Raw genomic sequence first — 27200 nt, forward strand, 5'->3', positions numbered from 1 at the left:
GTTACATATATATAAATATATATGCATTTTCATATAACTAGTTCTTTGGGTTTAAATATATTTTCAAGGTTGCTCACCCATCACCATTATCTCCTTCTGGAACATTTGCGTCAATGAGACACTCATGCTAGTGTCTGTCACTACCTCTTCTTCCCTCCCCCAGCTCTGGCAACCACTAGTCTGCTTTCTGAGTCTAAGTAATTGCATATTCTGGCCATCTCACGTAAAAAGAATCATGAAATAATGTGTGTCTATGTGTGTGTTTCTCCTGTCAGATTTCTTTTCTTCAGTTAAATGTCTAAGGTTAAATCATGTCGCTGAATGCATTGGAATTTCGTTTCATTAAATGGCACTACAATATTGCATTTTATAGATACAACACGTTTTATTGATCCATTCTTCAGACAGATGGATGTTGGCTTGTCTCTACTCTTAATCTATTATGAATAATGATGTTTTAACATTTATGTCAACTTTGCCTTTCTAGGCAGCCTTCAAAACCAAACATCAGCTTATTCCCATCCTTCAATCTCATACTGACAGCTTACAGTGAACAATTTCGGAGTTGTGATCTCCAAAGAAGATTTAGCTTCAGGACCAGGGACAAGGCTTGATCACGCAGAGCTTTTGTGTGGCAGAAGTTTTATTACAGTGAAAAAAGACAGAGAAAGCTTCTGACATAGGCATCAGAAGAGGGCGGAGAGTGTCCCACTCACTAGTTTTAACAATCCCTTATATACTTTTACCAAACCCATTCCCCAACATACATCTTAAATTAACAAAAAACATGTATAATATCATATAAGAAATGAATCACCAGTCCAGGTTCGATGCAGGATACAGGAAGCTTGGGGCTGGTGCACTGGGATGACCCAGAGGGATGGTATGGAGAGGGAGGGCGAAAGGGGTTCAGGATGGGGAACATGTGTACACCCATGGTGGATGCATGTTGATGTATGGCAAAACCAATACAATATTGTAAAGTAAAATAAATAAATAAATAATAATAATAATAAATTAAAATAATAATAAAAAATTAAAAAATAAAACTAGAAATAGAAAGATATTACCAGACCCATTCCCACAACATAGGTTTTAAAATAGCAAGATTAGTCAGAAGGTTCTTATTAAGAAGGAGAAACATGTCCTTAAGCAAGATACATTGTTGTTACATAATCATTCAGTTCAGTTCAGTCACCCAGTCGTGTCCGACTCTTTGTGACCCCATGAATTGCACACACCAGGCCTCCCTGTCATCTCCAACACCTGGAGTTCACTCAAACTCACATCCATCAAGTCCGTGATGTCACCCAGCCATCTCATCCTCTATCGTCCCCTTCTCCTCCTGCCTCCAATCCATCCCAGCATCAGAGTTTTTCCAATGAGTCAACTCTTCTCATGAGGTAGCCAAAGTACTGGAGTTTCAGCTTCAGCATCATTCCTTCCAAAGAACCCCCAGGTCTGATCTCTTTTAGAAAAGACTGGTTGGATCTCCTTGTAGTCCAAGGGAATCTCAAGAGTCTTCTCCAACACCACAGTTCAGAAGCATCAATTCTTCAGCGCTCAGCTTTCTTCACAGTCCAACTCTCATATCCATGCATAACCACTGGAAAAATCATAGCCTTGACTAGACAGACCTTTGTTGGCAAAGTAACATCTCTGCTTTTGAATATGCTATCTAGGTAGATCATAACTTTCCTTCCACAGAGTAAGTGTCTTTTAATTTCACGGCTGCAATCATCCTCTGCAGTGACTTTGGAGCCCCAAAAATAAAGTCTGACACTGTTTCCCCATCGATTTCCCATGAAATGATGGGACTAGATGCCATGATCTTAGTTCTCTGTATGTTGAGCTTTAAGCCAACTTTTTCACTCTCCTCTTTCACTTTTATCAAGAGGCTTTTGAGTTCCTCTTCACTTTCTGCCATAAGGGTGGTGTCATCTACATATCTGAGGTTATTGATATTTCTCCTGGCAATCTTGATTCCAGCTTGTGCTTTTTCTAGTCCAGCGTTCTCATGATGTACTCTGCATATAAGTTAAATAAGCAGGGTGATAATATATAGCCTTGACGTACTCCCTTTCCTATTTGGAACCAGTCTGTTGTTCCACGTCCAGTTCTAATTGTTGCTTCCTGACCTGCATGTAGGTTTCTCAAGAGGCAGGTCAGGTGGTCTGGTATTCCCACCTCTTTCAGAATTTTCCACAGTTTATTGTGATCCACACAGTCAAAGGATTTGGCATAGTCAATAAAGCAGAAACAGATGTTTTTCTGGAACTCTCTTGCTTTTGCCGTGATCCAGCAGATGTTGGCAATTTGATCTCTGGTTCCTCTGCCTTTTCTAAAAACAGCTTGAACATCTGGAAGTTCACGGATCACGTACTGCTGAAGCCTGGCTTGGAAAATTTTGAGCATTACTTTATTAGCGTGTGAGTGGAGTGCAATTGTTTGGTAGTTTGAGCATTCTTTGGCATTGCCTTTCTTTGGGATTGGAATGAAAACTGACCTTTTCCAGTCCTGTGGCCACTGCTGAGTTTTCCAAATTTGCTGGCATATTGAGTGCAGCACTTTCCCAGCATCATCTTTCAGGATTTGAAATAGCTCAACTGGAATTCCATCACCTCCACTAGCTTTGTTCTTATTGATGCTTTTTAAGGCCTACTTGACTTCACATTCCAGGATGTCTGGCTCTAGATCAGTGATCACACCATCGTGATTATCTGGGTCATGAAGATCTTTATTGTACAGTTCTTCTGTGTATTCTTGCCACCTCTTCTTAATAAATCTGCTTCTGTTAGGTCCATACCATTTCTGTCCTTTATTGAGCCCATCTTTGCATGAAATATTCCCTTGGTATCTCTAATTTTCTTGAAGAGATCACTAGTCTTTCTGATTCTGTTGTTTTCCACTATTTCTTTGCATTAATCACCAAGGAAGGCTGTTTTATCTTTTCTTGATATTCTTTGGAACTCTGCATTCAGATGCTTATATCTTTCCTTTTCTCCTTTGCTTTTGGCTTCTCTTTAGATCCCAATAGTAAAATATGACCAGTACTCCTGTGGAGATATTGTTGAGGCAAAGCTTCAGTTCAGTCAGTCACTCAGTTGTGTCTGACTCTTTGTGACTCCATGAATTGCAGCATGCCAAGCCTTCCTGTCCATCACCAAATCCTGGAGTTCACTCAAACTCATGTCCACTGAGTCGGTGATGCCATCCAGCCATCTCAGTCTCTGTCATCCCCTTCTCCTCCTGCCCCCAATCCCTCCTAGAATCAGGGTCTTTTCCAATGAGTCAACTCTTCTCATGAAGTGGCCAAAGTATTGGAGTTTAAGCTTCAGCATCAGTCCTTCCAGTGAACACCCAGGACTGATCTCCTTTAGGATGAACTGATTGGATTTCCTTGCAGTCCAAGGGACTCTGAAGAGTCTTCTCCAACGCCACAGTACAAAAGCATCAATTCTTCGGCGCTCAGCTTTCTTCACAGTCCAACTCTCACATCCATTCATGACCACTGGAAGAACCATAACCTTGACTAGATGGACCTTTGTTGGCAAAGGAATGTTTCTGCTTTTGAATATGCTATCTAGGTTGGTCATAAGTTTCCTTCCAAGGAGTAAGTGTCTTTTAATTTCATGGGTGCTATTACCATCTGCAGTGATTTTGGAACCCCCAAAATAAAGTCTGACACTGTTTTCACTGTTTCTGCATCTATTTGCCATGAAGTGATGGGACTGGATGCCATGATCTTAGTTTTCTGAATGTTGAACTTTAATCCAACTTTTTCACTCTGCAAAGCTTAAACCACAACTAATTTTTAATAGTTCCCCATTAAAATCCAGAAGGTGATAAGCTTGTTTCAAAAGAATTTTACTATCATCATTTGCTTCTCTGTTACACATACAGTGTATATAGCATTGTCCTTGATCACCTAATTCTATTCCTATCTTTTGTAATTTCTCCCTCAGTTACTTCCATTTCTTACAGGGTATAAAAATCCCTTGAGTTACATTTTGTTCTGTCAGAACCTTGCTATAGCTTTTTAACAGGGCTGCTCCTCAAAACCATGAGTACTAGCACCATTTTTGATCTACTCCCACTCAACAACTGAAACCTGAATTTGGGTAGCTGCATTATTATTACAAGCTGGATAACCTGATATATCTCACAATGGGATTTGTGTTTCATTAAAAATGAAGATCTTAAATAGCTTAAAAGCTTGTCTTAAGGAGAAAACATATTCCTCAGATATAAGCAAGTGAGGGAAAAAAAAAAAAACTATACTTCGAGTTTCCCTGGTGCCTTGGTGACACTAAAGCAATTCTGTGTAGGCAAATACTACCCAGATCAAGATCTTCTTCAGAATGTAATTATCTGGTCCCCAAATCATAATGATATAAAACGCATTGCATGGTTCTGAACTGAAGTACATTGTAGCTCTCTCCTGCTTTGAGAAAAACTAGGAGAGCCAGTGGTTGTATAAAGACAGTGCTGTTCTACAAACAAGGCAGCAGTTTTAGTAACATAAAGATTAATAAGACATTGAGAGACTCTAGACAGTATGCACTACATGAGTTTCATAAATATATAATGAACACTTGTACATGAAACTTTTCATTTTAAAAATAAAAATTAACAGTCTTCTACAATCTCATAGTGAATGTACTGTGTTTATAGAAAGCCATTTTTAGAGTATAATATACACATTAAAAAGGCATTTTCTAGGTTTAGAAAAGGTAGAGGAACAAGAGATCAAATTGCCAACATCCATTGGATCATCGAAAAAGCAAGAGAGTTCCAGAAAAACATATATTTCTGTTTTATTGACTATGCCAAAGCCTGTGACTGTGTGGATCACAATAAACTGTGGAAAATTCTGAAAGACATGGGAATACCAGACCACCTGATCTGCCTCTTGAGAAGCTCATATGCAGGTCAGAAAGCAACAGTTAGAACTGGACATGGAACAACAGACTGGTTCCAAATAGGAAAAGGAGTATGTTAAGGGTGTATATTGTCACCCTGCTTATTTAACTTATATACAGAGTACGTCATGAGAAATGCTGGGCTGGAAGAAGCACAAGCTGGAATGAAGATTGCCAGGAGACATATCAATAACCTCAGATATGCAGGTGACACCACCCTTATGGCAGAAAGTGAAGAAGAACTAAAGAGCCTCTTGATGAAAGTGAAAGAGGAGAGTGAAAAAGTTGGCTTAAAGCTCAACATACAGAAAACGAAGATCATGGCATCTGGTCCCATCACTTCTTGGGAAATTGATGGGGAAACAGTGGAAACAGTGTCAGACTTTATTTTTTGGGGCTCCAAAATCACTGCAGATGGTGATTGCAGCCATGAAATTAAAAGATGATTACTCCTTGGAGAAAAGTTATGACCAACTTAGACAGCATATTCAAAAGCAGAGACATTCCTTTGCCAACAATGGTCCGTCTAGTCAAGGCTATGGTTTTTCTAGTGGTGTTGTATTGATGGGAGAGTTGGACTATAAAGAAAGCTGAGTGCCAAAGAATTGATGCTTTTGTACTGTGGTGTTGGAGAAGACTCTTGAGAGTCCCCTGGACTGCAAGGGAATCCAACCAGTCCATCCTAAAGGAGATTGGTCCTGAGTGTTCATTGGAAGGACTGATGTTGAAGCTGAAACTCCAATATTTTGGCCACCTCATGCAAAGAGTTGACTCATTGGAAAAGACTCTGATGCTGGGAAAGATTTTGGGTCATAGGAGAAGGGGATGACAGAGGATGAGATGGTTGGATAACATCAGCGACTCAATGGACATGAGTTTGGGTAAACTCTGGGAGTTGGTGATGGACAGGGAGGCCTGGCATGCTGCAGTCCATGGGGCCACAAAGAGTTGGACACGACTGAGCGACTGAACTGATACACGTAGAAGGGTTTCCCAGGTGGCTCGAGTGGTAAAGAATCCTCCTACCAATGCAGGAGTCATAAGAGACTACGGTTCGATCCATGGGTTGTGAAGATCCCCTTGAGAAGGACGTGGCCACCTACTCCAGTATTCTTGCCTGGAGAATCCCTTGGACAGAGAAATTGGGCAGGCTACAGTCCATAGGGTCACATAGAGTCAGACATGTCTGAAGCAACGTAGCATGAATGCATTCATAAATATAGAAAATTTTAATCTAAAAATGTATACTGCAAGGAAACTTTCAAAAATGGAAAGATTCCTACACCCAAAACCAGAAAAAAAGGCACATTGCTAGATTCCCAGAAATTCTCCATGCAGCCACCAGAAATGATGTGCAATGTGATACGGTAGTTTGTATATTTTTGAAGTATACAGTAGTGAAATCATAGAGCTTTTGCTCTTTTATGTCTGGGTTTTTTTCATCAATATTTTATTTGTGAAATTTTTCTACATTATCATATTCAGAAGTCATTCATTCATTCTCATTGTTGTATAGTTTTATTACACACAGACTGTGATAACATTGCTTATCAAGGGTCAGTGAACCTGACTCATAATGTTTTATTAGAGCTGGGGCATACCATTTATTCATATATTATGGACAGGTGCTTTTGTGATACAGGGCAAAACTGTTTAGTTGTGACTAATATTTATGGCCTAAAATCCTAAAATATACACTATTAAATATTTCAAGGGTTTCCCAGGTGGTGCTAGTGGTAAATAACCCAGCTGCCAATGCAGGAGACATAAGAGACACAAGTTTGATCCCTGGGCTGGGAAGATTCCCTGGAGGAGGTCACAGCAACCCACTCTAGTATTCTTGCCTGGAGGATCCCATGGACAGAGGAGCCTGGTGGGTTACAGTCCATGGCATCACAAAGAGTCAGACACAACCGAAGCCACTTAGTATGCACACAAGTACTTCAAAGAAAAGTTTGTCAAGTCATGATCGAATGTGCTGAAACAAATTTGAACTGGTCCCATTTTTACATGATTTCAAATAACCCAATGATGAATATTTCTGTACATGTATTTCAGTGGACGTATTCATTCTTCACCTTGGGCATAATTCTAGGAAAGGTATTTGGGGTTCTCAAACATTTATGTCCAGCTATGGTAATAAGAGACTGTCATGGTGTTTACTAAGTGTGGTGGCAATTCTCAGTCTATTGTCAGTGTGTAAAAGCCACGGCTGATTCACATCCTCAGATACTGCACTTGGTTACACTTTGCCGTTTGGTCAGTCAGTTCAGTCGCTCAGTCATGTCCTACCCTTTGCGACCCCATGGACTGCAGCACGCAAGGCTTCCCTGTCCATCACCGACTCTCAGAGCTTGCTCAAACTCACCTTCATCAAATTGGTGATGCCATCAAAACATCTCATCCTCTGTCGTCCCCTTTTCCTCCTGTCTTCAACCTTTCCCAGCATCAGGGTCTTTTTCAATGAGTCAGTTCTTCACATCAGGTGGTATTGGAGTTTCAGCTTCAGCATCAGTCCTTCCAATGAACATTCAGGACTGATTTCCTTGAGGATTGACTGGTTTGATCTCCTCCTTGCATGATACAATTTCTAACATTTTATTTAAGTTTTATTTACTTCAGTGCTAAATAGTTGGATATCCACTTTTGGGATGAGTATGAGTTTCTGAATCTGAATAACAGAGTACACAATAGGGTCACATTTGAAAATGTTTGCCCTTCTGAAACTTATACTACTTAGATGGCTTTGTGTCACCACTACTTTGGGTTAAACAGACTACACATATCAAACAATTTCTTGTTTGAATATCAAGTGATTCTTTTTCTCTTTTTTTGTAATTTTCAAGTCCTTTCCAATACTGGGGGTGAATTTATACAGAAGTAGAATCATGTTTTATACAGACAGATTGTACCAGCTGGAAAGGACCTTAGAGATAATCTAGCTGAAGCCTCTATTTAACTTCAGGGAACCTGAGGGATAGAAAGGAACAGTGATGTGTTAAATTTAGAGTGGACTTGCTGTCTGGGCCATAGCATGTTTCTAACTAAAGAGAGAGATGTCCAGGGAGGTTAAACGTTGCTGCCTCTGGCTATAACACAGAACCTCCTATTTACTGGTGTACTGAACATTATTACTTCACAATTTATAATGAATATACTTGTGCAACCCATAATTAGTATGCCTCTATCTGTCCTCTATGTTAGACATTTACCCATATCTAACATTGATTTTGCCATATTTACACTTCTTTATTTCAGTGGCAAGGATGAAGGAAGAGGTCAAGATATATGACTATAATATTAACACATGACACACTCATTGATAAATTGCATTTGGATATTGATATTTACCATCACACACTGCACTGGTTGTGTGAGAAGAATGTGGTGTTGAAAGATTAAATGGGAAAAGAATGAAGACTATTGAGATAGACAGAGTGTTAACATACTATATTAGTAAACCAATAATTAATGGCAGAATATTGAAACCATGGGCTTCCCTTGTGGCTCAGCTGGTAAAGAATTCACCTGCAGTGCGGGAGCCCTGGGTTTGATCCCTGGGTTGGGAAGATCCCCTGGAGAAGGGAACGGTTACCCACTCCAGTATTTTGGCCTGGAGAATTCCATGGACTGTTTAGTCCATGAGGTGGCAATGAGTCAGACACGACTGAATGTCTTTCACTCACTCATTGACACCATATTTTATCTGACTTTAATATGTTCCAGTCAATGTTTTCTGCCATGTTACTCCTCATAAGCAACAGTTCAAAAGAAGTTTGAATAAATTAATAAAATATACCAGAAATAGAAACCTATAAACCTTTTATAATATAGCATAGCTATCTTATGGTGTTTTTAACATGCCGTAGTGTTTACAAATACCATCATGAAAGACAAAGGAATTTCATAGGCTTTATTTTTTCATTCTGAAATATTTTTATGTAAGGACATTTTACAATGGCAGCTGGAAAATTTAAGACCATCTGAGGCTTTTAACTTTGCAATTTTAATGTGTAAATAAGAGTGTTCTTCAGTAGTTTATGATATTTGAAATATATGATTGGATTGTAGCCTAGCTTTATCAGCAAACTGATTCAGTATTTTAGCCTTCAGGAAGCCATATCAAAGTCAGATGTAATAGTCAAATATTAAGATGTTATAGCTTCTTACTTGTAGTGCAATTAACAAATACATGTGTCTTTATAAGAATATTATCTTAGTGTCCATTACAATTTTATGCACCTTCCAAAAAACTGTTGTGTATATACATACAATATGTATACACTGTTGTGAGATATGTGTCTATGTGTGTGTGTGTGTTAAGATACTTAACAAATCTTCAGTTAATTTTGTGTTATTGAGACATAATGAAGTGAAGTCTCTCAGTCGTGTCCGACTCTGCAACCCCGTGGACTGTAGCCCACCAGGCTCCTTTGTCCATGGGATTCTCCAGGCAAGAATACTGGAGTGGGTTGCCATTTCCTTCTCCAGGGGATTTTCCCGACCCAGGGATCGAACTCAGGTCTCCTGCATTGTGGGCAGATGCTTTAACCTCTGAGCCACAGGGCTAGTCAATAGTCAAAAAATGTTGCCTACTGTTTTTAGGTAAATTCATGTTTATTTATTTTATATCCCAGGCAAAATTCAGTGCTTGGTTAGCAAGGATGGAATGCTAGTTCTTTAGCAAAGAATGCTCACAAACAGGTGATATAAAGTAATGCCTTAAAAGTGATTGTTTGTAAACCATAGAGAAGTGGGCATTTAACCAGGGTTGAAGATGAGGAGGAAGGAAAGAAATTATCTTGGAAGAAGTGCAGAAGAATTGGTAGTTGATAACAACAGCACAATATTGTACTTTAACAATTAGACAGCTGTTCTGTATGTCTTTAAAATCTAATCTTTAGACATCTTATTTTTATATAACTTTAACTTATATGCAGAGTACATCATGAGAAACGCTGAGCTGGAAGAAGCATAAGCTGGAATCAAGATTGCCAGGAGAAATATCAATAACCTCAGATATGCACATGACACCACCCTTATGGCAGAAAGTGAAGAGGAACTAAAGAGCCTCTTGATGAACGTGAAAGAGGAGAGTGAAAAAGTTGGCTTAAAGCTCAACATTCAGAAAACTAAGATCATGGCATCTGGTCCCATCACTTCATGGCAAATAGATGGGGAAACAGTGGAAACAGTGTCAGACTTTATTTTTTGGGCTCCAAAATCACTGCAGATGGTGACTGCAGCCATGAAATTAAAAGACGCTTACTCCTTGGAAGCAAAGTTATGACCAACCTAGACAGAATACTCAAAAGCAGAGATATTACTTTGCCAACAAAGGTCCATCTAGTCAAGGCTATGGTTTTTCCAGTGGTCATGTATGGATGTGAGAATTGGACTGTGAAGAAAGCTGAGTGCCGAAGAATTGATGCTTTTGTACTGTGGTTTTGGAGAAGACTCTTGAGAGTCCCTTGGACTGCAAGGAGATCCAATCAGTCCATCATAAGGAGATCAGTCCTGCATGTTCATTGGAAGGACTGATGTTGAAGCTGAAACTCCAATACTTTGGCCACCTGATGCAAAGAGTTGACTCTTTGGAAAAGACTCTGATGCTGAGAGGGATTAGGGGCAGGAGGAGAAAGGGACAACAGAGGATGAGTTGGCTGGATGGCATCACCGACTAGATGGACATGAGTTTGGGTGGACTCTGGGAGCCGGTGATGGACAGGGAGGCCTGGTGTGCAAAGAGTTGCAAAGAGTCAGATACGACTGAGTGACTCAAATGAACTGAACTGATTCAAATGTAATTGGCTAATACCATGTTTAATTATAAGTACACAATGTGATATATGTGTACATTGTGAAATGATTACCACAATAAGGTTGATTAACACAAGCTTCATCTCACAGTGTTACCATTTGGGTGTGTGTATAGTGAGGACAGTTAAGGTCTACTTTTTTTTTTTTTGATAATTTCTCAATTTTCCATTATTGTTAACTAGATATACCATATACATTATTTATTTATTTATTTTTAATTTTTTAGTTTTTCTTTTTTTAAATTTTATTTTATTTTTAAACTTTACAAAATAGTATTAGTTTTGCCAAATATTGAAATGAATCTGCCACAGGTATACATGTGTTCCCCATCCTGAACCCTCCTCCCTCCTCCCTTCCCATACCATCCCTCTGGGTCGTCCCAGTGCACCAGCCCCAAGCATCCAGTATCGTGCATCGAACCTGGACTGGCAACTAGTTTCATACGTGATATTATACATGTTTCAATGCCATTCTCCCTCTCCTACAGAGTCCATAAGACTGTTCTATACATCAGTGTCTCTTTTGCTGTCTCGTACACAGGGTTATTGTTACCATCCTTCTAAATTCCATATATATGCATTAGTGTACTGTATTGGTGTTTTTCTTTCTGGCTTACTTCACTCTGTATAATAGGCTCCAGTTTCATCCAGCTCATTAGAACTGATTCAAATGTATTACTCAGCCATTAAAAAGAATACATTTGAATCAGTTCTAATGAGGTGGATGAAACTAGATATACCGTATACATTTAGATTCCCCTAAATTATTCATCAAATAACAAAGTTTATACACTTTTACCAATATCACCAATATCCCTTACAAGAGGTAAGGGTCCTAGCAACATTCAACTCACTCACATCTTTTTTTTTTTTTGACTATAGCACTCAGCTTGCTGGGATCTTAGTTCCCTGATCAGGGATCAAACTGGACCCAGTTAGTGAAAGCACTGAGTTCTAATCACTGGGCTGTCAGGGAGTTTCTGAATTTGACCTTTTAGATTCTACATATTTGTGAGATCATATAGTACTTGTCTTCCTCTCTATTAATATTTCACTTAACACATGACCCCACAGTTATTCCATGTTGTAGAAAACATGACTTCTAAAAGACATAGACATGTACACTCAGTTCAGTCACTCAATTGTGTCCACCTCTTTGTGACCCCATGGACTGCAGCACGCCAGGCCTCCCTGTCTATCACCAATGCCTGGAGTTTACTTAAACTCATATCCATTGAGTCAGTAATGCCACTTTAAGATCTGAATAACTGTCAGATTCTCTGACTACAAACTTTTCATTTCCCAGATTGAATCTTTTTAAGATTTGACTGAATATCTCTATCCAAAGTATCTTTTTGAATAGTTTTAGATATTTTTGTTTTGAAATTATAGCCCTTTATGTTTAGGTCATGATGAATTTGAGGCCAATTATGAATTACTTGACTGTTTTTTTAAATTTGTTTTTAGTACTAACTTCCGTAGTGCAGAAACTATAAGATCTACAATAATATATAAAAAGGCTACAGGCTCAAAGATCACTGAGCAAATGCACAATAAATCTTAGTGTAATTGAAAACAATGTTTTAATTAAACACTGAACAAAAATTACTACAATGAAAAAGACAGAAAAGTTTTTCACATAGTCAAAGTGCTATACGCACACACACACACACACACACACATATAAATCCTTAAAACATAATGAAACAGGAGATGTGTGGGGGAAACAAAGTTAGGATTTAAAACAAATATCACCTTAAGAATTTGAGAAATTATTATTCTCATGTATCCTATCATTTAATTTTAGTAAAACAGTAAACAATATATATATATGAATGCATATGTGTACACAAATGCCTAATACAAATAACTAAAACCATTTATTTTTCAATTTTTCCAGGGCCTGTTTTACATCCTTGTTCCTTAGGCTGTAAATCAGAGGGTTTAACATGGGAATCACGAGGGTGTAAAACAATGAGGTCATTTTGTCTTCATCTAGAGAGTAGGATGAACTCGGCCTGAAATACATGAAGAGCAGAGTTCCCTGGAAAATGGCCACAGCAGTTAGGTGGGAGGTGCAGGTGGAGAAAGCTTTGAACCTCCCTTCAGCAGAGTGGATCTTCAAGACTGATAGGATGATATAACAATAAGAGACAAGGACTCCTGAAATGGAGCTTAATTCAATAAAGCCAAAAATCATGAATATCACTAACTCATTGAGCTGTGTGTCTGAGCAAGATATCAACAGGAGAGGAGGAACATCACAAAAAAAGTGGTTAATCTCATTTGACCCACAGAAGCATAAACGGAATGCTAATGTCGTGTGTATCAAACCATCTATCATTCCCACCAGGTAAACCCCAGCCATGAGCAGGGAGCACACCCCGCTGGACATGCTGAGCGCATAGAGCAAGGGGCTGCTGATGGCCTTGTACCGGTCATAAGCCATCACTGCCAGCAGGAGACACTCAGAATCTACAAAGGTACAGAGAACCAAGAATTGCAGAGCGCAGCCATAGGAGGGGATTGATTTGTTCTTGGAAAATAGGTCCACCAGCATCTTAGGGCCGATGGCTGTGGAATAGCAGAGGTCACAGAAGGAGAGGTGGCTGAGGAAAAAGTACATGGGTGTGTGCAGCTGGGGATCCATCCTAATTAGGGTGATCATTCCAAGATTTGCCAGAAGATTAATGAGATAAACAGGTAGAAACATTGTAAATAGGATCACTTTGTTCTCAGTGTTATCAGTAATTCCCAAGAAAAAGAATTCAGTCAAGGAGGAGCAATTCTCTCTTTCCATTCTTCTTAGATCTTGTGCAAACTTTTGAGAAAGTTATCAAGAAAATCACATATGCATGTTTAATGCTTCTGCACATCAAAAAAAAATCATAAGGAAGAGCATTTTTTTCCCTTAATTGCCTTTTTATACTTAGAAAATAATCCAGTCTTGTACCTACTCTTCAAAGACGCATAACTCTCTATTCTGCAATAATAAAAGGCATATGAGGAAGACCTTTGAGAACGTTTCAAGTGAATCTAGATGCCATTCATGAGGTTGCTACTTTCTTCAAATTCTTCTCTGAGCCTTATTTTTCTTATATCAGAGAGAAGAGCTGGATGATTTTACCTTTCTTCAATTCTTTAAAACCACATGGAAGACACGCCAGTGTTAGCAAGACCAGATTCAAGACTTCGGACTGAGCTTTCCCTGGGTTTAAAAATATTCACTTGAATAAAAAAAAAAAAATGATCACTATTTTTTGTCTCTCAAAAAGACATGACTGGTTTAAGAAGGTTCTTCTTAGTTCCATAAACAGTGAGTACATCACTGACTAGTAATAATAAAAATCATTATGTTACTGGTCTTAGCTTATTTTCTGCTTAGCATCTGGTGAGACATGAAATAAGTTATTACTGACCTGTTCCTAGAAATTTGCTATTGCTTTCCCATAACGCTCATTACCTCTTTGTGGAGAGGTGACCGTCTAGGATGACTCTCTTGACCAGTGGAAGAAAAGAGCTAAAAGGAAGTGAAAACAACAGAATGTACCACATATATTTACATCACTTTAGATTTTAAATGACTTTCAGTTTAATTGAATGTAAATTAGATGAGGGACAATAAATGCTTCTAAAATGCAAAGACCTTGCTCTCTCTGCTGTGTTTGTGTGTATGCCTGTGTATATATCTTAATGTAAGTGAAAGCAATGGACTTTTTCTTTAGACCTAAGTTAATAAAGTACGTGGTCAACATGGAGGATAATTTGTACATGTTTTTGTTTTTAATTGTGGTATGCATACTGTGAAACAAAGCACACCTTAATTGTTTTGTTTCTATAAAACAAAATACACTTTAAATTCATGTACAGTTGCTCATTGAAAAAAGGAGCAAAGACTTTTATGTGATCCAGCAGGAAAATAAAATTACATTATGAATGTTAACAAGTTCAGACAGATTCTTCCAATTTTGTGAAGAACATGGTATTTCTGCCATTAAATGCAGATTTTAGTGAGTATGTAGGCATAAAGTCCTTCACTTACAAACTCTTATTTTCCCCCCAATTTAAATATTTTCTCTTATTTTTCTTCAGTTAGGATCTGGAAACGTACCTGGAAAGAGCAGGTCTTGGGTAGCTGAACAGTAATGAGCATTTGGTCTTTTATTTCACCAGGTATGTTGGGATTTAAATCCCTGTGCTATGGCCCTCAGGCTTTAGTGTTATTCAAACACTTCATTAATTATATTTCTGCTTCCGTATATTCCCCTGGCAGAGGAAGACATGGCTAGATAGCATCACTGACTCAATGGATGTTAATTTGAGCAAACTCTGGGAGATAGTGGAGGAGAGAGGAGCCTGGTGCGCTGCCATCCCTGAGGCTGCCAAGAGTCAGACAGACTTTGAAACAGAACAACCACCACAACATTCCCCTGTGAATTCAGAAACAACTTAGCAGAAGAGGAGTTTTTGTGCTTCATTATTGTGTCCAAATTGCTCTATGGAAGGAAGGGTACTGCAAGTGATTTGTATGGTGTGTGTCAGCTACCCGGAAACTGTCTCCTCCTTCTCTAGTCAAAGAGGAAACTTAGTGAAATTCTAAAAGATCCCCCTTCATCCAACCCTTTTTGATTGTTCATTGTGTTTTTGAAATATTCCCCTTCACTGCCTCATGTTGGAATATTACACTTTGGACATATTTTCTTGTATCTTGAAGTGTAATCCTGCATCATAAAATCATCCTTCTAATGTATACAGTTCTTTGATTTTTAGTGCACTTTCAAGTTTGTTCACTTTTTACTACTATCTACTTCCAGAACATCTTCATCAGCCCACGAAGAAATCTACACCTTCTAGCTCTCACTCTCCTTTCCTTCCTCTCAAGCCTGGCAACTGCTAATCTTCTTTTTGATTCTATGTGGTTTCCTATTATTGGCCTTGCGTAAAAAGAGAATCATGCTGTGTGTGTGTGGGTGTGTGGGCTTTCTGTTAGGTTTATTTTCTTCAGTAAAATATTTTCAAGTTTCATCCATGTTGTTACATGTGTTAGAATTTTGTTTCATTATGTGGCTGAATAGCATTTCATGTTATGGATATAACACACTTTGGCAATCCATTTTTCAGAAGGATGAACACTAGCTTGTTTCTACTTTTCAGCTGATATGACTAATGACACTATAAACATTCCTGTCAATCCCTTTCAAGACAGCCCTCATTACCAAATACCAGCTTTTTCCCATTCTCCAGCCACATATCATCCAAGGACATTTCACTGATTTTGTGACTTCATCACATTGTCTAAAAAGTGCACTCTTTTCTGAATTATGTTTATTTTATTTAAGATTTTTTTTACTACATTAAAGGTCACAGAAATAAAATCAATGGTTGCTTTGTATTCCCTAAACTACATGGTACTAGTATTTGTAAAGGTAGTGGTTTCTAAATATTTATTGCTATGCATTTTTCACTATCAAATGAAGACCAAAGTATAATTGCAAGGATAAAAACATACTTGCTTTGGGAATTTTTCTATGTATAAAGATCATATGAGTGAAGATGTCTCATTTTAAAAATTGTCCATGGTGATGATTTTTGTTTTGCATTTCTTTTTTTATTTATTTTACTTTTTAACTTTAAAATATTGTATTGGTTTTTCCATATATCAACATGAATCTGCCACAGGTAAATCAACAGAGATCTATTATTTTTCTTAAAATAATTTGTTTACTATTTTTATATTAGTTATATATTGGAAATTATATATATATATATACATATATATATATATATATAAATATATATATAAAATTGGAAAAAAATATCTTGGATGTTACACTTTTATGTCCTCCTTAAGTCCTCCTAAACAGATAGCAATGGAGTTCTCCATTCTTCTAAAACATGGTCTACCATCTTGGTATCTGGTGTGATTGGGCTGCTTCCTAAGGTCACAGAAAGTAAAATAATGCCTTAAGTAGATGGTTGCTTGTGGAACGCAAAGAGACAAAGAAAGATGTTTAACCAGGGCTGAAAATGAGGAAAAAGGAAAGGAAATTATCTTAGATGATATGACACAGTGACAGCCCAATAATGTACTTTACCAAGGCTTTTCCCATTGCTCTTTGTAACCTAATTTTCAACTTCCTTTCTTCTTTTTTCCCCTGATTTATTCAGAACTAACTGTCAAATAGCATTTACATCCATTAGATATACAAAGTGATGATTTGAATTATGTTATGCATTGTGAAATGATTACCACACTAAAATTGGTTAACACATTCATCACCTCACATAGTTACCATTGTAGTGTGTGTATAGTGAGAACATTTAAGGTCTACTTTTGTAGTTAATTTCAAGCTTATAATATGGTATTGTTAGCTAGAGTCACCATGTGTATTAGATCCCCAGAACTTATTCATCAAATGTAATAGCAAAAAGTTTGCACACTTTGAACAGCATCACCCATTTCTCCCACCTTCCAACTCCTAGCAACCAATAATCTCTTCCTGTTTCTATGAGTTCATTCTACCTTTGTAGATTCCACATACACATGAGATCATACAGTACTAGCTTTTCCCTGACTGACATAGTTTACTTAGATTAAGATCCTTGCGATGATCCCATGTTGCAGAACACATGACTTCTTTACTGCTGAAGACAGGGGATTCTCTGTTTCAAGACCTGTCCAATTGTCACATCCTCTGACTACTATCTTTTCCTCACCCAAAATGGATCTTTCTTAGATAGGAGACGGAATATCTTTATCCAAAGATGCTTTTACTTTACACTAGTTTTAGATACTTTGCTTTTGGATTTACAGCACTCAATTTTTTTATTCCATGATGACTTTAAGTCTAATTATGACTTACTTGACTATTTAGTTCATTAGTGTCTAATACTAGCACCAGCTTAAGTTCATTAATACAGAATCTAAAAAATGTACTATAAAATATAAAGAACCTAAGTGGTGGAAGATTGCTCAATACATGTATAATGTCTTAGTGAAATTGAAATAATGTTTGAATGGAAAATTACTCCAGAATTAGCACAACTAGAAATGTCAAAAGCTTTTTCAAACATAGCATGTGCCTTATAGAAACTCTGGCTACATACTAAGCATAACATTTGAGGGCAACTGCAGTATCTCTGAAGAGTGGTGTTTAATACAAATAATTATTCATTTAAGAATTTGAGAAAAATTATGTTTCTCATGTATCCTACCATTTAATTGTAATACAGTAAACAATATACTATGTATGTATGCATATATGTACACATATGTAATACAAATAACTAAAAACATAGTTTATTTTTAAATTTTTCTAGGGCCTGTTTTACATCCTTGTTCCGCAGGCTGTAAATCAGAGGGTTTAACACGGGAATCACAAGGGTGTAAAACAATGAGGTCATTTTGTCTTCATCTAGAGAGTAGGATGAACTCGGCCTGAAATACATGAAGAGCAGAGTTCCCTGGAAAATGGCCACAGCAGTTAGGTGGGAGGTGCAGGTGGAGAAAGCTTTGAACCTCCCTTCAGCAGAGTGGATCTTCAAGACTGATAGGATGATATAACAATAAGAGACAAGGACTCCTGAAATGGAGCTTAATTCAATAAAGCCAAAAATCATGAATATCACTAACTCATTGAGCTGTGTGTCTGAGCAAGATATCAACAGGAGAGGAGGAACATCACAAAAAAAGTGGTTAATCTCATTTGACCCACAGAAGCATAAGCGGAATGCTAATGTCGTGTGTATCAAACCATCTATCATTCCCACCAGGTAAACCCCAGCCATGAGCAGGGAGCACACCTCGCTGGACATGCTGACTGCATAGAGCAAGGGGCTGCTGATGGCCTTGTACCGGTCATAGGCCATCACTGCCAGCAGGAGACACTCAGAATCTACAAAGGTACAGAAAACCAAGAATTGCAGAGCACAGCCACAGAAAGAGATTGACTTCTTCGTGGCAAAAAGGTCTACCAGCATCTTAGGGCCGATGGCTGTGGAATAGCAGAGGTCACAGAAGGAGAGGTGGCTGAGGAAAAAGTACATGGGTGTGTGCAGCTGGGGATCCATCCTAATTAGGGTGATCATTCCAAGATTTGCCAGAAGATTAATGAGATAAACAGGTAGAAACATTGTAAATAGGATCACTTTGTTCTCAGTGTTATCAGTAATTCCCAAGAAAAAGAATTCAGTCAAGGAGGAGCAATTCTCTCTTTCCATTCTTCTTAGATCTTGTGCAAACTTTTGAGAAAGTTTATCAAGAAAATCACATATGCATGTTTAATGCTTCTGCACATCAAAAAAAAATCATAAGGCAGAGTATGTTTTTTTTTCCCTTAATTGCCTTTTTATACTTAGAAAATAATCCAGTCTTGTACCTACTCTTTAAAGAGGCATAAATGTCTATTCTGCAGTAATAAAATGCATACGAGGAAGACCTTTGAGAACATTTCAAGTCAATCTAGATGCCATTCATGAGGTTGCTACTTTCTTCAAATTCTTCTCTGAGCCTTATTTTTCTTATATCAGAGAGAAGAGCTGGATGATTTTACCTTTCTTCAATTCTTTAAAACCACATGGAAGACACGCCAGTGTTATCAAGACCAGATTCTAAGACTCCGGACTAAGCTTTGCCTTTGTTTAACAATATTCACTTGAGTCCAAAAAAAAAATAAAAATGATCACTATTTTTTGTCTCTCAAAAAGACATGACTGGTTTAAGAAGATTCTTCTTAGTTCCATAAACAGTGAGTACATCACTGACTAGTAATAATAAAAATCATTATGTTACTGGTTTTACTTATCTTCTGCTTAGCATCTGGTGAGACACGAAATAAGTTATTACTGACCTGTTCCTAGAAATTTACTATTGCTTTCCCATAACGCTCATTACCTCTTTGTGGAGAGGTGACTGTCTAGGATGACTCTCTTGACCAGTGGAAGAAAAGAGCTAAAAGGAAGTGAAAACAACAGAATGCACCACATATATTTACATCACTTTAGATTTTAAATGACTTTCAATTTAATTGAATGTAAATTAGATGAGGGACAATAAATGCTTCTAAAATGCAAAGACCTTGCTCTCTCTGTTGTGTTTATGTGTATGCCTGTGTATATATCTTAATGTAAGTGAAAGCAATGAACTTTTTCTTTAGACCTAAGTTAATAAAGTACATGGTCTACATGAAGGAGAATTTGTACATGTTTTTGTTTTTAATTGTGGTATGTATACTGTGAAACAAAGCACACCTTAAATGATTTGTTTCTATAAAACAAAACACACTTTAAATTCATATACAGTTGCTCATTGAAAAAAGGAACAGAGACTTTTATGTGATCCAGCAGGAAAATAAAATTACATTATGAATGTTAACAAGTTCAGACAGATTCTTCCAATTTTGTGAAGAAAATGTTATTTCTGCCATTAAATGCAGACTTTAGTGAGTATGTAGGCATAAAGTCCTTCACTTACAAACTCTTATTTTTCCCCCAATAAATATTTTCTCTTATTTTTCTTCAGTTAGGATCTGGAAACGTACCTGGAAGGAGCAGGTCTTGGGTAGCTGAACAGTAATGAGCATTTGGTCTTTTATTTCACCAAGTATGTTGGGACTTAAATCCCTGTGCTATGGCCCTCAGGCTTTAGTGTTATTCAAAGACTTCATTAATTATATTTCTGCTTCCGTATATTCCCCTGGCAGAGGAAGACATGGCTAGATAGCATCACTGACTCAATGGATGTTAATTTGAGCAAACTCTGGGAGATAGTGGAGGACAGAGGAGCCTGGTGCACTGCCATCCGTGAGGCTGCCAAGAGTCAGACAGACTTTGAAACAGAACAACCACCACAACATTCCCCTGTGAATTCAGAAACAACTTAGCAGAAGAGGAGTTTTTGTGCTTCATTATTGTGTCCAAATTGCTCTATGGAAGGAAGGGTACTGCAAGTGATTTGTATGGTGTGTGTCAGCTACCCGGAAACTGTCTCCTCCTTCTCTAGTCAAAGAGGAAACTTAGTGAAATTCTAAAAGATCCCCCTTCATCCAACTCTTTTTGATTGTTCATTGTGTTTCTGAAATATTCCCCTTCACTGCCTCATGTTGGAATATTACACTTTGGACATATTTTCTTGTATCTTGAAGTGTAATCCTGCATCATAAAATCATCCTTCTAATGTATACAGTTCTTTGATTTTTAGTGCACTTTCAAGTTTGTTCACTTTTTACTACTATCTACTTCCAGAACGTCTTCATCAGCCCACGAAGAAATCTACACCTTCTAGCTCTCACTCTCCTTTCCTTCCTCTCAAGCCTGGCAACTGCTAATCTTCTTTTTGATTCTATGTGGTTTCCTATTATTGGCCTTGCGTAAAAAGAGAATCATGCTCTGTGTGTGTGTGTGTGGGCTTCCTGTTAGGTTTCAGTAAAATATTTTCAAGTTTCATCCATGTTGTTACATGTGTTAGAATTTTGTTTCATTATGTGGCTGAATAGCATTTCATGTTATGGATATAATACACTTTGGCGATCCATTTTTCAGAAGGATGAACACTGGCTTGTTTCTACTTTTCAGCTGATATGACTAATGACACTATAAACATTCCTGTCAATCCCTTTCAAGACAGCCCTCATTACCAAATATCAGCTTTTTCCCATTCTCCAGCCACATATCATCCAAGGACATTTCACTGATTTTGTGACTTCATCACATTGTCTAAATAGTGTACTCTTTTCTGAATTATGTTTATTTTATTTATTGAAGATTTTTTTTACTACATTAAAGGCCACAGGAATAAAATCAATGGTTGCTTTGTATTCCCTAAACTATATGGTACTAGTATTTGTAAAGGTAGTGGTTTCTAAATATTTATTGTTATGCATTTTTCACTATCAAATGAAGACCAGAGAATAATTGCAAGGATAAAAACATACTTGCTTTGGGAATTTTTCTATGTATAAAGATCATATGAGTGAAGATGTCTCATTTTAAAAATTGTCCATGGTGATGATTTTTGTTTTGCATTTCTTTTTTTTATTTATTTTACTTTTTAACTTTAAAATATTGTATTGGTTTTGCCATATATCAACATGAATCTGCCACAGGTAAATCAACAGAGATCTATTATTTTTCTTAAAATAATTTGTTTACTATTATTTATATTAGTTAGGAAATTATATATATATATACATATATATATATATATAAATATATATACAAAATTGGAAAAAAATATCTTGGATGTTACACTTTTATGTCCTCCTTAAGTCCTCCTAAACTGATAGCAATGGAATTCTCCATTCTTCTAAAACATGGTCTACCATCTTGGTATCTGGTGTGATTGGGCTGCTTCCTAAGGTCACAGAAAGTAAAATAATGCCTTAAGTAGATGGTTGCTTGTGGAACGCAAAGAGACAAAGAAAGATGTTTAACCAGGGCTGAAAATGAGGAAAAAGGAAAGGAAATTACCTTAGATGATATGACACAGTGACAGCCCAATAATGTACTTTACCAAGGCTTTTCCCATTGCTCTTTGTAACCTAATTTTCAACTTCCTTTCTTCTTTTTTCCCCTGATTTATTCAGAACTAACTGTCAAATAGCATTTACATCCATTAGATATACAAAGTGATGATTTGAATACATTGTGAAATGATTACCACACTAAAATTGGTTAACACATTCATCACCTCACATAGTTACCACTATAGTGTGTGTATAGTGAGAACATTTAAGGTCTACTTTTGTAGGTAATTTCAAGCTTATAATATGGTATGGTTAACTGGAGTCACCATGTATATTACATCCCCAGAACTTGTTCATCAAATGTAATAGCAAAAAGTTTGCACACTTTGAACAGCATCACCCATTTCTCCCACCTTCCAACTCCTAGCAACCAATAATCTCTTCCTGTTTCTATGAGTTCATTCTACCTTTGTAGATTCCACATACACATGAGATCATACAGTACTAGCTTTTCCCTGACTGACATAGTTTACTTAGATTAAGATCCTTGCGATAATCCCATGTTGCAGAAAACATGACTTCTTTACTGCTGAAGACAGGGGATTCTCTGTTTCAAGACCTGTCCAATTGTCACATCCTCTGACTGCTATCTTTTCCTCACCCAAAATGGATCTTTCTTAGATAGGAGACGGAATATCTTTATCCAAAGATGCTTTTACTTTACACTAGTTTTAGATACTTTGCTTTTGGATTTACAGCACTCAATTTTTTTATTCCATGATGACTTTAAGTCTAATTATGACTTACTTGACTATTTAGTTCATTAGTGTCTAATACTAGCACCAGCTTAAGTTCATTAATACAGAATCTAAAAAATGTACTATAAAATATAAAGAACCTAAGTGGTGGAAGATTGCTCAATACATGTATAATGTCTTAGTGAAATTGAAATAATGTTTGAATGGAAAATTACTCCAGAATTAGCACAACTAGAAATGTCAAAAGCTTTTTCAAACATAGCATGTGCCTTATAGAAACTCTGGCTACATACTAAGCATAACATTTGAGGGCAACTGCAGTATCTCTGAAGAGTGGTGTTTAATACAAATAATTATTCATTTAAGAATCTGAAAAAAATTATGTTTCTCATGTATCATACCATATAATTGTAATTAAGCAATTACTATGTGTGTAGCCATATGTACAGATATATAATAAAAATATTTAAAAATATAGTTTATTTTTAAATTTTTCTAGGGCCTCTTTTACATCTTTGTTTCGCAAACTATAAATCAGAGGGTTTAACATGGGAATCACAAGGGTGTAAAACAATGAGGTCATTTTGTCTTCATCTAGAGAGTAGGATGAACTCGGCCTGAAATACATGAAGAGCAGAGTTCCCTGGAAAATGGCCACAGCAGTTAGGTGGGAGGTACAGGTGGAGAAAGCTTTGAACCTCCCTTCAGCAGAGTGGATTTTCAAGACTGAAAGTATGATATAACAATAAGAGATAAGAACTCCTGAAATGGTGCTCAACTCAATAAAGCCAAAAATCATGAACATCACTAACTCATTGACCTGTGTGTCTGAGCAAGATAGGAACAGGAAAGGAGGTAAGTCGCAGAAGAAGTGGTTAATCTCATTTGACCCACAGAAACATAAGCGGAATGCTAATGTCGTGTGTATCAGAGCATCTACCATTCCCACCAGGTAAACCCCAGCCATGAGCAGGGAGCAGACCTTGCTGGACATGCTGACCGCATAGAGCAAGGGGCTGCTGATGGCCTTGTACCGGTCATAGGCCATCACTGCCAGCAGGAGACACTCAGAATCTACAAAGGTACAGAAAACCAAGAATTGCAGAGCACAGCCACAGAAAGAGATTGACTTCTTCGTGGCAAAAAGGTCTACCAGCATCTTAGGGCCGATGGCTGTGGAATAGCAGAGGTCACAGAAGGAGAGGTGGCTGAGGAAAAAGTACATGGGTGTGTGCAGCTGGGGATCCATCCTAATTAGGGTGATCATTCCGAGATTTGCCAGAAGATTGATGAGATAAAGAGGTAGAAACATTGTAAATAGGATCACTTTGTTCTCAGTGTTCTCAGTAATTCCCAAGAAAAAGAACTCAGTCAAGGAGGAGCAATTCTCTCTTTCCATTCTTCTTAGTTCTTGTGCAAACTTTTGAGCAAGTGTATCAAGAAAATGACATATGCATGTGTAATGCTTCTGCACATCAAAAAAAAATCATAAGGCAGAGTATGTTTTTTTTTCCCTTAATTGCCTTTTTATACTTAGAAAATAATCCAGTCTTGTACCTACTCTTTAAAGAGGCATAAATGTCTATTCTGCAGTAATAAAATGCATACGAGGAAGACCTTTGAGAACATTTCAAGTCAATCTAGATGCCATTCATGAGGTTGCTACTTTCTTCAAATTCTTCTCTGAGCCTTATTTTTCTTATATCAGAGAGAAGAGCTGGATGATTTTACCTTTCTTCAATTCTTTAAAACCACATGGAAGACACGCCAGTGTTATCAAGACCAGATTCTAAGACTCCGGACTAAGCTTTGCCTTTGTTTAACAATATTCACTTGAGTCCAAAAAAAAAATAAAAATGATCACTATTTTTTGTCTCTCAAAAAGACATGACTGGTTTAAGAAGATTCTTCTTAGTTCCATAAACAGTGAGTACATCACTGACTAGTAATAATAAAAATCATTATGTTACTGGTTTTACTTATCTTCTGCTTAGCATCTGGTGAGACACGAAATAAGTTATTACTGACCTGTTCCTAGAAATTTACTATTGCTTTCCCATAACGCTCATTACCTCTTTGTGGAGAGGTGACTGTCTAGGATGACTCTCTTGACCAGTGGAAGAAAAGAGCTAAAAGGAAGTGAAAACAACAGAATGCACCACATATATTTACATCACTTTAGATTTTAAATGACTTTCAATTTAATTGAATGTAAATTAGATGAGGGACAATAAATGCTTCTAAAATGCAAAGACCTTGCTCTCTCTGTTGTGTTTATGTGTATGCCTGTGTATATATCTTAATGTAAGTGAAAGCAATGAACTTTTTCTTTAGACCTAAGTTAATAAAGTACATGGTCTACATGAAGGAGAATTTGTACATGTTTTTGTTTTTATTGTGGTATGTATACTGTGAAACAAAGCACACCTTAAATGATTTGTTTCTATAAAACAAAACACACTTTAAATTCATATACAGTTGCTCATTGAAAAAAGGAACAGAGACTTTTATGTGATCCAGCAGGAAAATAAAATTACATTATGAATGTTAACAAGTTCAGACAGATTCTTCCAATTTTGTGAAGAAAATGTTATTTCTGCCATTAAATGCAGACTTTAGTGAGTATGTAGGCATAAAGTCCTTCACTTACAAACTCTTATTTTTCCCCCAATAAATATTTTCTCTTATTTTTCTTCAGTTAGGATCTGGAAACGTACCTGGAAGGAGCAGGTCTTGGGTAGCTGAACAGTAATGAGCATTTGGTCTTTTATTTCACCAAGTATGTTGGGACTTAAATCCCTGTGCTATGGCCCTCAGGCTTTAGTGTTATTCAAAGACTTCATTAATTATATTTCTGCTTCCGTATATTCCCCTGGCAGAGGAAGACATGGCTAGATAGCATCACTGACTCAATGGATGTTAATTTGAGCAAACTCTGGGAGATAGTGGAGGACAGAGGAGCCTGGTGCACTGCCATCCGTGAGGCTGCCAAGAGTCAGACAGACTTTGAAACAGAACAACCACCACAACATTCCCCTGTGAATTCAGAAACAACTTAGCAGAAGAGGAGTTTTTGTGCTTCATTATTGTGTCCAAATTGCTCTATGGAAGGAAGGGTACTGCAAGTGATTTGTATGGTGTGTGTCAGCTACCCGGAAACTGTCTCCTCCTTCTCTAGTCAAAGAGGAAACTTAGTGAAATTCTAAAAGATCCCCCTTCATCCAACTCTTTTTGATTGTTCATTGTGTTTCTGAAATATTCCCCTTCACTGCCTCATGTTGGAATATTACACTTTGGACATATTTTCTTGTATCTTGAAGTGTAATCCTGCATCATAAAATCATCCTTCTAATGTATACAGTTCTTTGATTTTTAGTGCACTTTCAAGTTTGTTCACTTTTTACTACTATCTACTTCCAGAACGTCTTCATCAGCCCACGAAGAAATCTACACCTTCTAGCTCTCACTCTCCTTTCCTTCCTCTCAAGCCTGGCAACTGCTAATCTTCTTTTTGATTCTATGTGGTTTCCTATTATTGGCCTTGCATATAAAGAGAATCATGCTCTGTGTGTGTGTGTGTGCTTCCTGTTATTTCAGTAAAATATTTTCAAGTTTCATCCATGTTGTTACATGTGTTAGAATTTTGTTTCATTATGTGGCTGAATAGCATTTCATGTTATGGATATAATACACTTTGGCGATCCATTTTTCAGAAGGATGAACACTGGCTTGTTTCTACTTTTCAGCTGATATGACTAATGACACTATAAACATTCCTGTCAATCCCTTTCAAGACAGCCCTCATTACCAAATATCAGCTTTTTCCCATTCTCCAGCCACATATCATCCAAGGACATTTCACTGATTTTGTGACTTCATCACATTGTCTAAATAGTGTACTCTTTTCTGAATTATGTTTATTTTATTTATTGAAGATTTTTTTTTACTACATTAAAGGCCACAGGAATAAAATCAATGGTTGCTTTGTATTCCCTAAACTATATGGTACTAGTATTTGTAAAGGTAGTGGTTTCTAAATATTTATTGTTATGCATTTTTCACTATCAAATGAAGACCAGAGAATAATTGCAAGGATAAAAACATACTTGCTTTGGGAATTTTTCTATGTATAAAGATCATATGAGTGAAGATGTCTCATTTTAAAAATTGTCCATGGTGATGATTTTTGTTTTGCATTTCTTTTTTTTATTTATTTTACTTTTTAACTTTAAAATATTG

General features: G+C 37.1%; 3 protein-coding genes across 3 annotated transcripts; all 3 read right to left on the minus strand.

Moving 5' to 3' along the window:
* Positions 1–12611: 12611 nt before the first annotated feature.
* Positions 12612–13705, minus strand: LOC133261436 (olfactory receptor 5W2-like). Its single transcript, XM_061439917.1, has one exon. The coding sequence runs from the start codon at positions 13539–13541 to the stop codon at positions 12612–12614; it is 930 nt and encodes a 309-aa protein (XP_061295901.1). The 5' UTR covers positions 13542–13705.
* A 4323-nt stretch (positions 13706–18028) lies between these two features.
* LOC133261437 (olfactory receptor 5W2-like) lies at positions 18029–19105 on the minus strand. Its single transcript, XM_061439918.1, has one exon. The coding sequence runs from the start codon at positions 18959–18961 to the stop codon at positions 18029–18031; it is 933 nt and encodes a 310-aa protein (XP_061295902.1). The 5' UTR covers positions 18962–19105.
* Positions 19106–23427: 4322 nt separating this feature from the next.
* LOC133261439 (olfactory receptor 5W2-like) lies at positions 23428–24378 on the minus strand. Its single transcript, XM_061439919.1, has one exon. The coding sequence runs from the start codon at positions 24358–24360 to the stop codon at positions 23428–23430; it is 933 nt and encodes a 310-aa protein (XP_061295903.1). The 5' UTR covers positions 24361–24378.
* Positions 24379–27200: the final 2822 nt, after the last annotated feature.

Source organism: Bos javanicus, chromosome 15 (genome assembly GCF_032452875.1).
Source record: "Bos javanicus breed banteng chromosome 15, ARS-OSU_banteng_1.0, whole genome shotgun sequence".
Lineage (NCBI taxonomy): Eukaryota > Metazoa > Chordata > Mammalia > Artiodactyla > Bovidae > Bos > Bos javanicus.

Bases quoted from the DNA above. Each gene is read 5' to 3' on its own strand.
- LOC133261439 (XM_061439919.1), bottom strand. From the start codon at position 24,360: ATGGAAAGAGAGAATTGCTCCTCCTTGACTGAGTTCTTTTTCTTGGGA.
- LOC133261436 (XM_061439917.1), bottom strand. From the start codon at position 13,541: ATGGAAAGAGAGAATTGCTCCTCCTTGACTGAATTCTTTTTCTTGGGA.
- LOC133261437 (XM_061439918.1), bottom strand. From the start codon at position 18,961: ATGGAAAGAGAGAATTGCTCCTCCTTGACTGAATTCTTTTTCTTGGGA.